Source organism: Aulonocara stuartgranti (assembly GCF_965226115.1).
Source record: "Aulonocara stuartgranti genome assembly, chromosome: 1".
NCBI lineage: Eukaryota > Metazoa > Chordata > Actinopteri > Cichliformes > Cichlidae > Aulonocara > Aulonocara stuartgranti.
The window spans coordinates 33694379-33707561 of record NC_138939.1 but is presented as its reverse complement, the minus strand read 5'-3'; the positions used below and the strand labels follow the sequence as shown (position 1 = coordinate 33707561).

Below are 13183 nucleotides of genomic sequence, written 5' to 3'. Positions count from 1 at the left end.
TATATATATATATATATATATATATATATATATATATATATATATTAGGGGTGCAATGATACACAAAATTCATGGTTCAGTTCGGTTCGATACTTTGGTGTCACGGTTCGATATTTTTTCGATACAAAAAAAATTTTCATGCCTTTTTAATTTGTCATTTATTAAAATTCTAAATATATATTTTAACTCAAAAGTACAGTTTTTAAATTTAATCCTAACCCTTTTTGCGTGTTTTTTATTTTGACAGCGAATGCGCACCTGCAGACCACTTATGTGCAGCCCTGGTTATTTAGCTCGTCATATTGCAGCCACAGAAATTCTTTTGTCCATGAAACCATAAAGCTGCACTTTCTTTTTGCCCTATAGTCTGATTTGTCATAACTTCTCCGTTTTGTGGTAAGCTTTTCTTTGGCTGTCACTTCTTCACCCTGACCTGTCTTATTTGGCTCAGCAGAACTAAAATATATATCCTGCTGCTTTTACACACTCACTCACATAAGCTCAGCGATTCTCTGCGCGATCAACCTCTCACATGTTTAAGCTTGCTGCAGGAGATTTCACTTGTCATGTTTGCATAGTAAGCTAACGATTAATAAGACGATGTCAGAGGAATTGGTGCACAAATTATCATCACTCACAGATCAGTGCTGTTGCTCTCTATACACAGTTCGCACGCTTGCAAAGTGAAAGCAAAAAAACAAGCGCAAATTCAAATGCGATTTCAATATGTCACATATTGACAGTGGCTCACCGATGCCAATGACATAATTACCCAGCTACATTTCTGAAAGAATGCAAAAGCATTGACATATATGTTTCCTTCCTACAATAGGCCGACGGGCAGGGCAGAGATAGATTTTGGTAGCCCGACTGAAAAAAATCTCTAGCACCAGGACGTCGGGCTAGCGATATTGCAAGCCCTGTATCTGATTGAGGAATCACTCATCTTTGGAAAAGAGAGTTTATTACAGAGAAATGTCTCTTTCCAAAATAAAAGCTATACTATCCGCTTCTTCTGGGCTATATTCTCAGCAGCATAAGGAGAATCATGTGCTAACAGCTGTCTAAATGACTCGGCTAAAGTTAGTAGCATGCTTGCTGTTTTTGTCTTTGCACTAGGATGTAAATGTGCAGTCATATTCGTTGTGTTCCCACTAGTGCTTTCAGGTTAATCTTGTTGAAATGACCTTAACGCCACAACACGGCAAATCTCCGTTAACGAGCTACCGCCGATCGCCCCGTGCATGGGGCTAGACAGCCAACACGTTAACGAGCTAACTGCGCTAACACACTAGTTCCCACCCATGTAATTGAGCATTGCATGGCACATCCAACATACTGTTTTACTTTAGTCCATGACTCGCTTAGCTTCAGGGTCATACGTCACATAAAAACCAAAATAATTCCAAACGCCAGATCTGAATGAGGGTGGGGGAGGTCCATGTTGCAAGGAGAGCTTAACTTCTGTCTTGCTAGCTTGCCCTGCGCTCTTCCTTCTGACTATGCTGTCTGTGTTGAGCACTCAGTGGATCTGCGCTCGACAGTGCAGCCTAGGCGGAGCAGTCGAACGCAGATTCACTGAGCGCTCAACACAGACAGCATCGTCAGAAGGAAAGTTGATAAAATAAATTACAAATGTTGTACTGTTCGATACATATGCATACCGAACCGAAAGCACTGTATCGAACGGTTCAATATCGATACGAATATCGTTGCACCCCTAATATATATATATATATATATATATATATATAAAGTAGCCAGGTTATAAAGAAAGAGGTAGATGGTAATTTTGTAGGTTTAGTGTCAAGAAAATGTCCCACAGACTCAAGGCCTTGCTCCTGGGTAATATTAGTAAACAAAGATCCAATATCTAACATGCTCAATATGATATCTGCATCAGTTGGTGGGAGGTGTTTGAGAAAAAGCCAAAAGTGAGTTTTATGTTTTATGTGACTGACTTCCTCCTCGGAACTGAGATAGAGTCCATGGACAGTTCAGTGGATCTTTTCTTTTTTCCCCAGCATGTGCGATTGAATTTGGATCTCTTCTGGATGGGGGTTCCAAGAGAGGAAACTCTATTTTGTCCAAAAAAATAGGATGTTTAGAGTGGTTGGGGAACTTATATTGTGACTTTTTCTTGATCGTAGCAGTTGAAGGAAGTCTTTGACCTGGATGTGCAGTTTTGTGCAGATTATAAAGACTGTAAACTGTATGTTTTACTTAATTAAATGCTAGATTAAAAAATACATGTTTTTTTATATTCAGTAAACTAATAGTTAATAGTAAAGAATATTTTCCTGTTACAGATGCAATTACTGGGTGAACATTGTTTGATTGCTGGATGGACCCAATCTGTCATCATAAAACATCAAAAGGCTACCACAGTGGATTGTTTGTCCCCTGTGATATATACAGCACAACTCTGCTTCAACAAAGTCAATTCTGTGTTCCTTTTTTGATTTGACTTGTAATAAAAAAGACTTCAACTGTGCGGTAATCTGTTAAACTGCGAGGGAAGGCACACACTGCGCTGCCTCCTACTGATGGAGATATGGATTTATATCAGTTAGCGGGCACCCAGGTGTACCTTTCTGAGCTTTGCAGTAAGTGTACCTGTGAGAACATCCTGCACACGCACACACAGCACCTGTCATCCAGGTAAACTGTTCTGCTCTGTCTGACAGAAGAGAAGGACTCTGTCACAGTTTCAGTTTTCACTGTGTCTGTCTAAAAGTTTGTCAGTGTGCAGCTCAATGAGTGGCAGCTTCTTGTTGGTGCTGCAGAATGACAGACAGATGAAAGCACCTTTCTCACACCATTTCCTTCTTTTGATAGAGAACCTTTCCATTCAGTTCTCCTTCTCACGAGCTTTTCCCTGCCAGACAATGCAAACAGCATGTTCCTGGACAAGCTCTAATCTGCTCAGCCAGAGCGCTTCCTGCTCTGTGCGTCTTCTAGAAGGACAAGGGCTTCTGTGATAAGGGCTGCTGTTCTCTAAAGGTGCTCTAATTAAATGCACCGGTAGTTTTGACACCCACAGGAGACGGGCAGCATCAGAAAGGTGCAGTCCTGTGCTGCATGTTGATTGTTGTTTTGTGTGTTTGGTTTGTTTGCGCCACAAAGAGATAATAGGTTTTAGTTATTGAATTCAGCCACCTGAGGTCTCTGCATGCCCCCTTTGAGGAAAATAATTTCAGTCCATGGTGAAAGATGACAATGCAGGTCTTTTCAAGTTTGTGCCACTGGTCTAAGTTCCTGCTGCAGAAGGGAAAAATGGAGCATATTGGGAGATATTCAGGCTCGCTTTCCTCCTTCACAAGTTGAAGTTGTGGAAAGCAATACTGCGCATAAGACTCAATTATCGTAGTGCATAATTGCTGGCTGAGATTATGTTTTTTTCTTCAGAGGAGGCCATTTTAGTGCCATTTATACTTACAGTGTGAAATATTGCTCACACAGGGATAAATGTCCATCACGGGAATGAAAGAGAAGGCTTTTTTCTTATCCTTATATTCTTGTGCTGAGTTTTCATATCCGAAATGCATTACATTATTCTCTGCTACCCGTCTGTCACTTGACACACAATAAAAAGTAAATGTCCCCAGGAAAAAGTAGAGAAAAAGAAAGTTACATTTCAGACAGCATCAACTAAAGCTGAACAACGACATGCCATCACTCAAGCTGAGCGTATCTAAATCTGTGAGCAATGTAATGGAGTCTGTGTTGGCACCATGTAGACATGACCCCAGCTTATTGTGCGATAGACTAACAAAGCAGCAAAAATGAAGGTTCTGAGTTCAACTAAACTTTTCTTGAGGTTCAGAAGCACATTATTCAAAGTGCTGCAATACAGGAGAGACGCGTTTCTCTGCATTTGCAAATTTGTGTCAATAACTGCTGATGCTCTGCAGTCTGCTGCACATACTGTATGTGGGTGCAACAACTTGTATTTGTAAGCTACACAACAGTTGAGTGGTAAAGTCTGATTCAGAATGATGTTTCTGCTTAAACGAGGGACAGAACTTAATCTGTAACATGAAACGGCTTTTATTTAAAGTACAAATGGGCATGCACACAGGAAGAGATTGGCAGCTGTTGAAGAAATGACTCCAAGGCCTGTCTCTCAGTTTGCTGTGGTGGTGTATTTATTAAGTATCCTGATGTTGGGTGGGTTTCCAGTCACAGAAGAGTGGGTGTAAGTAGATGAACCAACCCAGAGACATCTACAAGAATGCTATTTATGCAGGAGATTACAAGCAGGAGTAACTGAGATTGGTGGAATGGTTGATAATTATTCTATAATTATAAAGCACAAAAAGGTAAGACACTAAAGAGTCTGGTCACTGGCCATGTGTTACCAGGCTCCAGCAACAGCAACAAAGATTAGTGTTAAAGAAAGTGAATGGTCATGGGAACAGGGGTCACACTCCAGGAGATGGGGAACTTCCTGGTGGGCTGCAGGGACTATTCATATTAAAAACTTCATATTTATTGTAACACAATGAAGCCATGTCTGTCTTAACAGTATTTAACATGGCAAATTGCTTTACACGTGTCAAGTGCTCAACCTGTCTAAGGTAACACTAGCGTTTGTGTGGAATTATTGTCTGAGTTGAGGGCAATTTTTTTTCTTATGGCACAACAAGCAGATCTTGATCTGGACCTGCACCGAGGCAAAACGGATGATGATCCTCTCATCCAACTGTGAGTAACAAGCGAGCAAGCAAGTGAGCTGGCCTCCAAACTGTTGGCATAACTTGAGAGTTTTAATCTTAGTCCTGATTTACGCTATGCATGTGCTGTGCAGTGACTGACACTTGCATACAAGCGTAATAATTTCTGTAGAGGTGCCTATTATTGGAAACCCTTATTTTCTCACTGTGAAAATAAACAAGAAAAATGCTTAGCTGTTTACACCAAGTGCATCATAGAAAAAATAAACAAAACATCCCATTTAACGTTTGAGCACATGTCTGTGTGCGGAAAGCAAAGCCCCGTGCAAGTCTCAATTATCATGGTGTGTAATTGCAGACTGAGATTCAGTTCGTTGTGGAAGAGAATAGATTGAGGATGAGAGAAAGGTCAAAGAACGGGGGAATGCAGATGTAGGTGTGTTATTGTGTAAGAAGGCAACCAGCTGAGACAGTGATGAGAGTTTATCTAGAAGGATGATGATTTCAAGGAAGGAAGGAAACAGTTCCTATTAACACACAATAATAACATGGACTGAACCACCACTCACAACCACTAGCACTTTATATAGCCTCTGTAGAAACTATCTACACCCTCACTTATCTTAACTGCACTACTGTATGGCTCTGTGTAAATAATCATTCTGTACATACGATAATTTTTAACCCTACAACCCTTTAACTACTACAACTTGCATAGTTCCCATTTCTGTATAGCTGTATATCTCAGATTTCTGTAAAGTTATTTATTTCATATTCTGTATAGTTTTTCATATTTATATCCTGTTCATATCCTGTACATAGCTTGTACTCACTACAGCCTGTACATACTTATAGTTATAGAATGACATACTTCATACCGTGTACATTGTAACATACCATAATAGACCCATTTCTGTAATATACTTACATATCTATATTATTGCTAATATATATTGTAATATATCTATATCACTAAAGCACTTCTGGATGGATGCAAACTACATTTCGTTGCCCTGTACCTGTGCATGTGCAATGACAATAACGTTGAATTCTATTCTATTCTATTCTATTCTATTCTATTCTAAGTTATTTAAAAAAGAGCTCTCAGCTCTTGCTCTTAAGTTGATCACATGAATTAGTGGTGACATGAATAATCTGAACTGTAACTTGGATCTGTGGATATATTCATGTCGATATTACACTGCTAACCATGTCTGGAGATGATTGTTGCTGATCTATAGAGCTAAACTGGCAAAACTGAGATAAAATGGCATGTGTCAAAACACAATAATATAATTTTATTATAATTTTCTAAGTTACATTTATACACTTTATTATTTACTTATTGCCCCAGGGCAGCTGTGGCTACAATGTAGCTTGCTATTGCCAGTGTGTGAATGTGTGTGTGAATGGGTGAATGACTGAATGTAGTGTAAAGCGCTTTGGGGTCCTATGGACTAGAAAAGCGCTATACAAATGCAGGCCATTTACCATTTACCACTGAGTTACTGATATGATTTTTCCTTTTGCTGTATTTGCTCTTAAATTCTGTTTCTGTGGTAAAATGTTTATTATTAATTTCTTCTTTTTGGACTCTTCAATATTTTTTGATTTTCTTTTAAGACAAAAAACCTCAAAAACAACAGTAAAAAATCTGGAATAAAGCTGTAAGAGCTGGAAAAAGGGTAACCTCTTATTCAAGAGGCTTTTTCAGTTTTGGAATACAAAAGGTTGAGAGACCCAGGTGTTTGACCTTAGCGGAGGTTGTCCCCTTTGGAGTTGGTCGATGACCTGATAGTGCGAGTCATTAAATGAGCCAAGGTGTGAAAAAACGCGTTGCTCATCACTATTACCCAGGCTTAAGGGTTGAAGCCACTGTGAGGCCTCCCCAGAGCTTATAATGTGGCCTATTCAACAGAAGATCAACAGAGCGAAAAGTGTGAATGTGAGGCTGAAATACCCAAGAAAGGTTCTCAAGATGTCTGATAGCTGGTCATGTAAGCCACCACTTCTGTGCAAAGATTGTCGTTCGCAGTGGACATAGATGGCCTCTTTTAGTCCTCTTTCAACCCTTTCAAGTCTTCTCAGGGCAAAATGTGAACATTGACATCCTTAAGAGTGCAGGTGTGCAGCTGAGTCTTGTCCTGTTGCATTGGCTCTATTTTGTGGAGTGTGTTTGGTTTCTCCTCTGTAGAGATCCATGCACTCCTCACTACACTAGCCACCTCACCACTACTTTTTTTTAAATCTATTTGGTTGGGTATAAAGTACACTGGGATAAAAGCGTTGGAGAAAATTCTCTAGATTTTCTCTGGCAAATCTTCAACACAAAACATGACAACATTGTTCCATTTGTCATTCTGTTTCACGCTAGCTAGTGCCATCTGAAATAGAGCATAAGCACAAAACAACTGCTCACAATAGGAACGGTTAACCCTCCATTCGCATCAAAAGACAGGAAAGTAGGAAATACAAATGAAATGATACATAGACTTCTTTTTCACACGACTGGAATAGCACAAAGTTCATATGTGAGCTGAGCTACATGACATAAAGGACACAGTGTAAACAACGTACAGATTCAAATACAAAACATATACATATAGTGGTGTCTGCCTTTGAAAACATACTTTTTGAATGAGAACTGAGAGCACCCTTTCTTCTTCTGCAGGAAGAGTAAGAGAGTAAGTAGCAGCCAGGCGCTGATAATCAAATGCACTTGGTTAGCTGATCATCAGCGTTGCCACCTTTTAAAGAAAGAGATATTTTGGCAGTTTGGAGGCTTCAGGTGTGTGTTTACATAATGCCACAATCAGAAGTGCACATTCACCCCAAGGTCAGACTGTGCAATGTTCACATAAACTGCAAAAAAAAAAAAAACACAAACTACATCTCAGACTCTACAGACCTCAGTTAGCATGTTAAATGTTAAAGCTCTCTATACACCTTATATCATGGTGGCAGAGGGGTGATGATTTGGGACCTAGACACTTTGCAGTCGTTGAGTTGACTTAATGAGCTCCTTTAGATCCTAGAGTTGAATGTGAGGTGATTTTTTTCCGACGGCTAATGCTTGGTTGAAACTCGGTCACATGACAGCATAATGATCACAAACATGGAAGCAACTCTGCAAAAGAAGGGCTGAAAAAGACAAGGATGTGCTGCAATGGCCCAAAGTCCAGGCTCAACCCAACTGAAATGATACAACTGAACCTTCGAGTGAGCTGTGCATAAATCAATGCCCCCAAACTTCAATGAATGGAAGCAACGTTGTGAAAAAGAGTGGGCCAAAATTGCATCACAATGATGTGAGAGACTGATAGTCATACTGAAAACGATTACTTCCTTCTATTGCTCCAAGTTAATGAATCATGGGGTATGCTTCAATTTTCACAGGGGTTTATAGACTTCTTTGAAAACATTATTTTTCACACGACTGTAATAGGGCAAGGTTCAAATGTGAGATGAACCACATGACACTGTCTAATACAGTGTATTTTACCCAAATACCCCATTTATAAGTTGAACTTAGGTTGTGAATTGTTTGATATAAAGAGTTTTTCCATAAAAGCTGTATTACTGCTTAGCTAAACAGTGATCTGGATTAAAAGAACAATACCTGAGAAGGCCTTTCATCCTTTACAACCCATTTAACTGAACTCTATCCCTCTTTAAAAATGTAAGGCCTAGTGCTGAGTGATAGTCAGTGTGCAAACCTGAAAATTTAATTGAGTAACAATTCAAAGTTTGCTGGATGTAAAACACTGAAAAAACATTCACTGGTGAAGGCACACACAAGGGCACTTTCTCCACCAAGCACCAAGCAAGTCTCACATTTGCTGACAGTCACTTTTGAAGTCAAAGGGACTTATCTCAAAATTTATTTCCATCTCTGTTTCATTCAGAGGCTGTAGCAGCAGCTTCATCTCATGGACTTCAAACAGAGAAAATAAAAGTGACTGATCAGCTGCAGTGGCTGAGTCCTATAAGCTTGCATTTACAGACACCTTCAGTAATGCATTCACACAATCTGTGAGTATCTGGGTAAAGGAAATAAAGGAGTTTCCATCAAGAAGAAACAATATTGTTGTAACATAGAAAGCTGTTTCCATTGACCCCTACAGTAAGAGGTGATGAATCTAGTAGTGCGCACACATATACAGACGACAGCAAAAGAACAAGGTTCTTCTCTCTTTCTGTCTCACAGCATCCAAGCACACAGCACCCTCATTTTTACCCATCTCTCTCCCAGACACACATAAGTACACAAAAAAGAAATGAGCTAACGTAAACAAGCACGCGCACACTCATGGATGCGCACAGTCCTATCCTGCCTTATTTTTAGCTGTTCCCCTACCCAGCCCTGACCTACATCACAGCATGAATAAAGCAGCAGAGAGATGAAGAAAGTGAGCTCATATTGGGAAGGGAAAGGGTGGAGGTGGGGTGTGGTGTCTGGGGCAGAGAGATGGGGGTGTGGGGAGGGAGAAGAGAGGCAAAGAGAAACACACACACACATACACTCTGGCAAAAAACGAACAGAAAAACGAACCGCTTCTCCTCCATCCCCCCGCTGTGAAATGACAGTTTCAGTTCTGTCAGCAGACCTCACCTGCAACAATGCTCCCAGAGGAGGCAGCAGAGGGCGAATACACACACAGACTTTTCCAAACACAGGGGATGCAGGGCCTTAAAACAACAGAAAAGTCTTGCCTCAGGCTTGACACCAGAGGGTCGTCTTGCTTTAAGCGAAAGCGAAACAAAAGCAGCGAGTGCTCGACTTTGAGTTATTGAGTCTCCGTGTCGGCTGTCATCAACCTTTGAACAACAGTTTGGCACCTTTTGCCAATAAAGGTTAATCAAATGAGTAAGCTTTTTAGGCGGAGCAGTGCTTCAGGACAAGATGAAAATTAGATTTGGGTGCTGTCGCTCAATTAAGTTCCATGTTTTTGATGCAGGAGATCAATGCTTTTTTTAACACCGAAGGCCGGCGAGCCTTTATATGCCTGAATACATGATCGGCCTCTCTTTGTGGAATTTAACACTCCTACTGTGCACTCTCCAAGGATGAAAAACTCACCGAGAAAAAAACCTTATGGGTGTTGCATGTAAGGCAATTACATACTTCATACGCATTCATTCTATTGTAAGGGGAAAGAGTGAGCTGAACACCTCGAGGCTGGAATGTATTTATCCAAGGAGAGGATATGGAAATGCTGTCCTCACGCTCTCCTTCCCTTAAGTGGTGGAAAGGCCTGTTAGCCTCGGGAAACCGGTTCTCTTCTGCTCACATCCGCATAAATACTCGGCACTGTACAAACGCACGCGCGCAAATTTAGGGCTCCCTTCTGCATAACGCCTCCCTTGTGTGTTTCCAATCCCATTTCATCAGCAGTCATCCAGCTCTGCTAATGCTTCCCCGAGCTCCATGTTTTAGTGCTCATACGATGTCTTTCAAGCTACATTAGGAGGAGAGAGCCTGTGTGTGTGAAGAGAAGACGTAATATATCATGATATTAGCTCCACATAATAGATGTCAGCAAAGATGCTGTACTCCCTGCTCTCCTCTGTCCTCTTCAGTTGATATGTCCTTATCTCATCAGCCTTTTCCTTTCCTTTCTCCTCCTTGTTGAGATTGCTTCTGGTGTGCTCGATTCACAGTCAGTTGTCATGCTCTCTCTCTCTCCATTGAGAGAGAGCATGACAACATGACCGTTCCATTTAAACCATACAAGCAGTACTTAAATTTAAGCGTCTTTGTTTGTCTGAGGTTTTTCGGTGGGTGCAGTTTTGGTTGTGCAAAACTCTAATTAATAACTTGTGCATCAAGATGGGGCTCAGACACCTTTCCTTTGGGAGGTGATTAAAAGCAATTTACTTGTTAGTTCCAAAGGAGTAGGTGTGTCTTTAAAGAAGCCTAAAGAATTATTAACCCACTGCATATTCTCTCTTTGTCCTCAGATATTGATGAGTGCGCGACGCAGATGCACTACTGCCAGTCCAACACGGTGTGCGTCAACCTGCCCGGCAGCCATCGCTGTGACTGTCTACCAGGCTTCACCAGAGTGGACGAGTACTCTTGCACTGGTGCGTCTGCATGCATGGAAATATGTCACTGACTCACATTAAGGACTGTCATCAAAACTGACCAGTAGTGTACCGGTGTTTAATGACTTCATAATTTCTGAGTTATAAGGAAAGTTTTTTGTTTTAGAAATTAAAGCATCTTTGCAATTGACTTGTTGAGCACGGATCAAACAAGAGTTATCCAGGGTGTAATGTGCGATGGCAGTGGAGCTAGCTGACAGTTTTCCTTTGGCTTGTGAGATAAAAGAAAAAAAATCACCTGACCTGTAGCAAATAGCAAGTTGTAAGTGGTTATGACTACTTTCTTTCATTTATTGCAGTCTTGCCAATGGGATCTGTGGCAATGTTGTGTGGTCTGTTGGCTTTGTTAATTGAAAATTTGGATAGATTGCCCTAAAGGTTTGCACAGGGATTCTAAGTAACCAGAGGATGGAGCCAGGAAATTCCCCTAATCATGCAACTTTCTCTTAGCACCACAAGCAGGCAGCCATTTTGGTTTACAGTGTCAGCAACTTATGGATAACTGATCATCCTGATAGTATTCAGTGCAGTTCTTTACGACCAGATATATGCAAATATATATCTCTCAAGATACGCCTTACTTTCAGTCTTAACTAGATATTGTATTTAATGCAAATCCGTATGTATGCTAATACACTCACTGCTAATCATTTTCACCCACCCCAGTACCTACCCCTGGCTGTAATACTGGCTGACTTGTGGTATGCTAGGTTTACCTAATGAGTAGAGTCCCATACACTCCTGTGCTAAAATGCACCATTATAAAAAGCATGTTTACAGCCCAGTACAGACTATCCTCTGTGGATAGTTTCCCAGTTTATAACAACAACAGTGGGGATGTTTAGTTGTTTTGTTTTGTTTTTCTAATTCATCCATAAATTCCTCACCATCTAGTTGGATGTCACTTTGATTGGCAGATGTCCCGACACAGACAGCTGAGTGTTGCCTGCTAGGCCTCACCTCTGGTAATTGGACTCACTGAACTGCATCTATTCTGTGTCTGTGCTGCGTGTTCCTTTCTGGGAAGTTAAATTATATGACAAATAATATGACCTGCTGTTTAATTTGGCCAATCCCAAAAAGTGATGGAAATTCTGGCATTTAACTAGCATGTTACTCTGGACTAAGAATAATCCTTTAGTCCTTTAATTGTCCCACAAGGGGAAATTTGGTTGTAACAGCAGCCAAAAAGACACATATACAAACAAAGCGTACACAGGACACAGAACAGAAACATACACAATTTTTGTTACATATTTACATTAAGGACAATGGTTACTATATACAGAGTACTGTACAGTTATTAAATTAAATAAAAATAACTACAGATAAGAGGCAAACCAGGTTGTAGTGCGAATCGGTTAATTAACTTATTGCAGTTACAGCGCAGATGTAAACATCTATGTTTGTTGGGAGCAGTTCTGATTGTACAGTTTGACAGCTGCAGGGAAGAAGGACCTGCGGAAACGCTCCTTCGTGCATCTAGAATGCAGCAGTCTGTCACTGAAGGAGCTCTGCAGTTCAGCAACATCTACATGAATGGGGTGGGAGACTGTGTCCATCAGAGATGTTATTTTGGCCAGAGTCCTTCTGTCTCCCACCACCTGCAATGGGTCCAGGGCTCTATTTGGAAGCAGCACGTCTCGTCTCTCTATATACTGGACTGTAGCGGAGATGACAATAAAGTTTACTTTGACTTCAGCAGCAAGCAGGCGCGCCGAGGGCTCTCACGCTCACTTTTCGTGTATAGAATTTCAAAAATACATCGGTGCAAATTATAAGTCTGTATTATAATGTCTCGTGTTTTCGTGTTTGTTGGTTTGTTTTTATTTTGTTTTGCTTTGCTTTGCGAGTTGGTTATTAGATGCTGCTCCAGCCGATCAGAGAATCCCCCGCCGCCCCGCCCTCTCCTCTCTGCGCCGCAAGCAGCAGGCGCACCTCGCAAACGAAGGGCGCCCTTACTCCCAGCAAATGGGCAATAGAAAACCGATCGGAGCCTATACCATTCCTAATATGCGCTGGCTGACGTTGGGGCAGCATAAGTACGAGCATTTTTTTTTTGTTTTGCCGATGCCCGTGATGCCACCCCCCACCACGATGCCGCCCCGGGCAACCGCCCATGTCGCCCGTATCTAAAACTGCTACTGGCCACCACAGAGTCATGGAAGGTCTTTAAAAGTGCTCCCTGGACTCCAAATGACCTCAGCCGCCTCAGTAGGTAGAGTCTGCTCTGGCCCTTCCTGTACAGAGTATCAGTGTTGTGGCTCCAGTCTAGCTTATTATTCAGGTGAACACCCAGGTACCTATAAGAGTCCACTATCTCAATGTCCACTCCATGGATGTTCACCGGTGTCAGTGTGGTGGGTCTGCGTCTCCGGAGGTCCACCATCAACTTCGTT

General features: G+C 41.3%; 1 protein-coding gene across 2 annotated transcripts in view; it reads left to right on the top strand.

The window, feature by feature from the left end:
• Window positions 1-13183, top strand: part of LOC309707913 (protein kinase C-binding protein NELL1-like) — a 310101-nt gene that overhangs the window by 200171 nt on the left and 96747 nt on the right. For both annotated transcript variants that reach the window (XM_082535507.1, XM_082535506.1), the window contains one exon: window positions 10638-10763. In XM_082535507.1, coding sequence (XP_082391633.1) covers window positions 10638-10763 — 126 coding nt within the window. The remainder of the gene's footprint in view (window positions 1-10637; window positions 10764-13183) is intronic.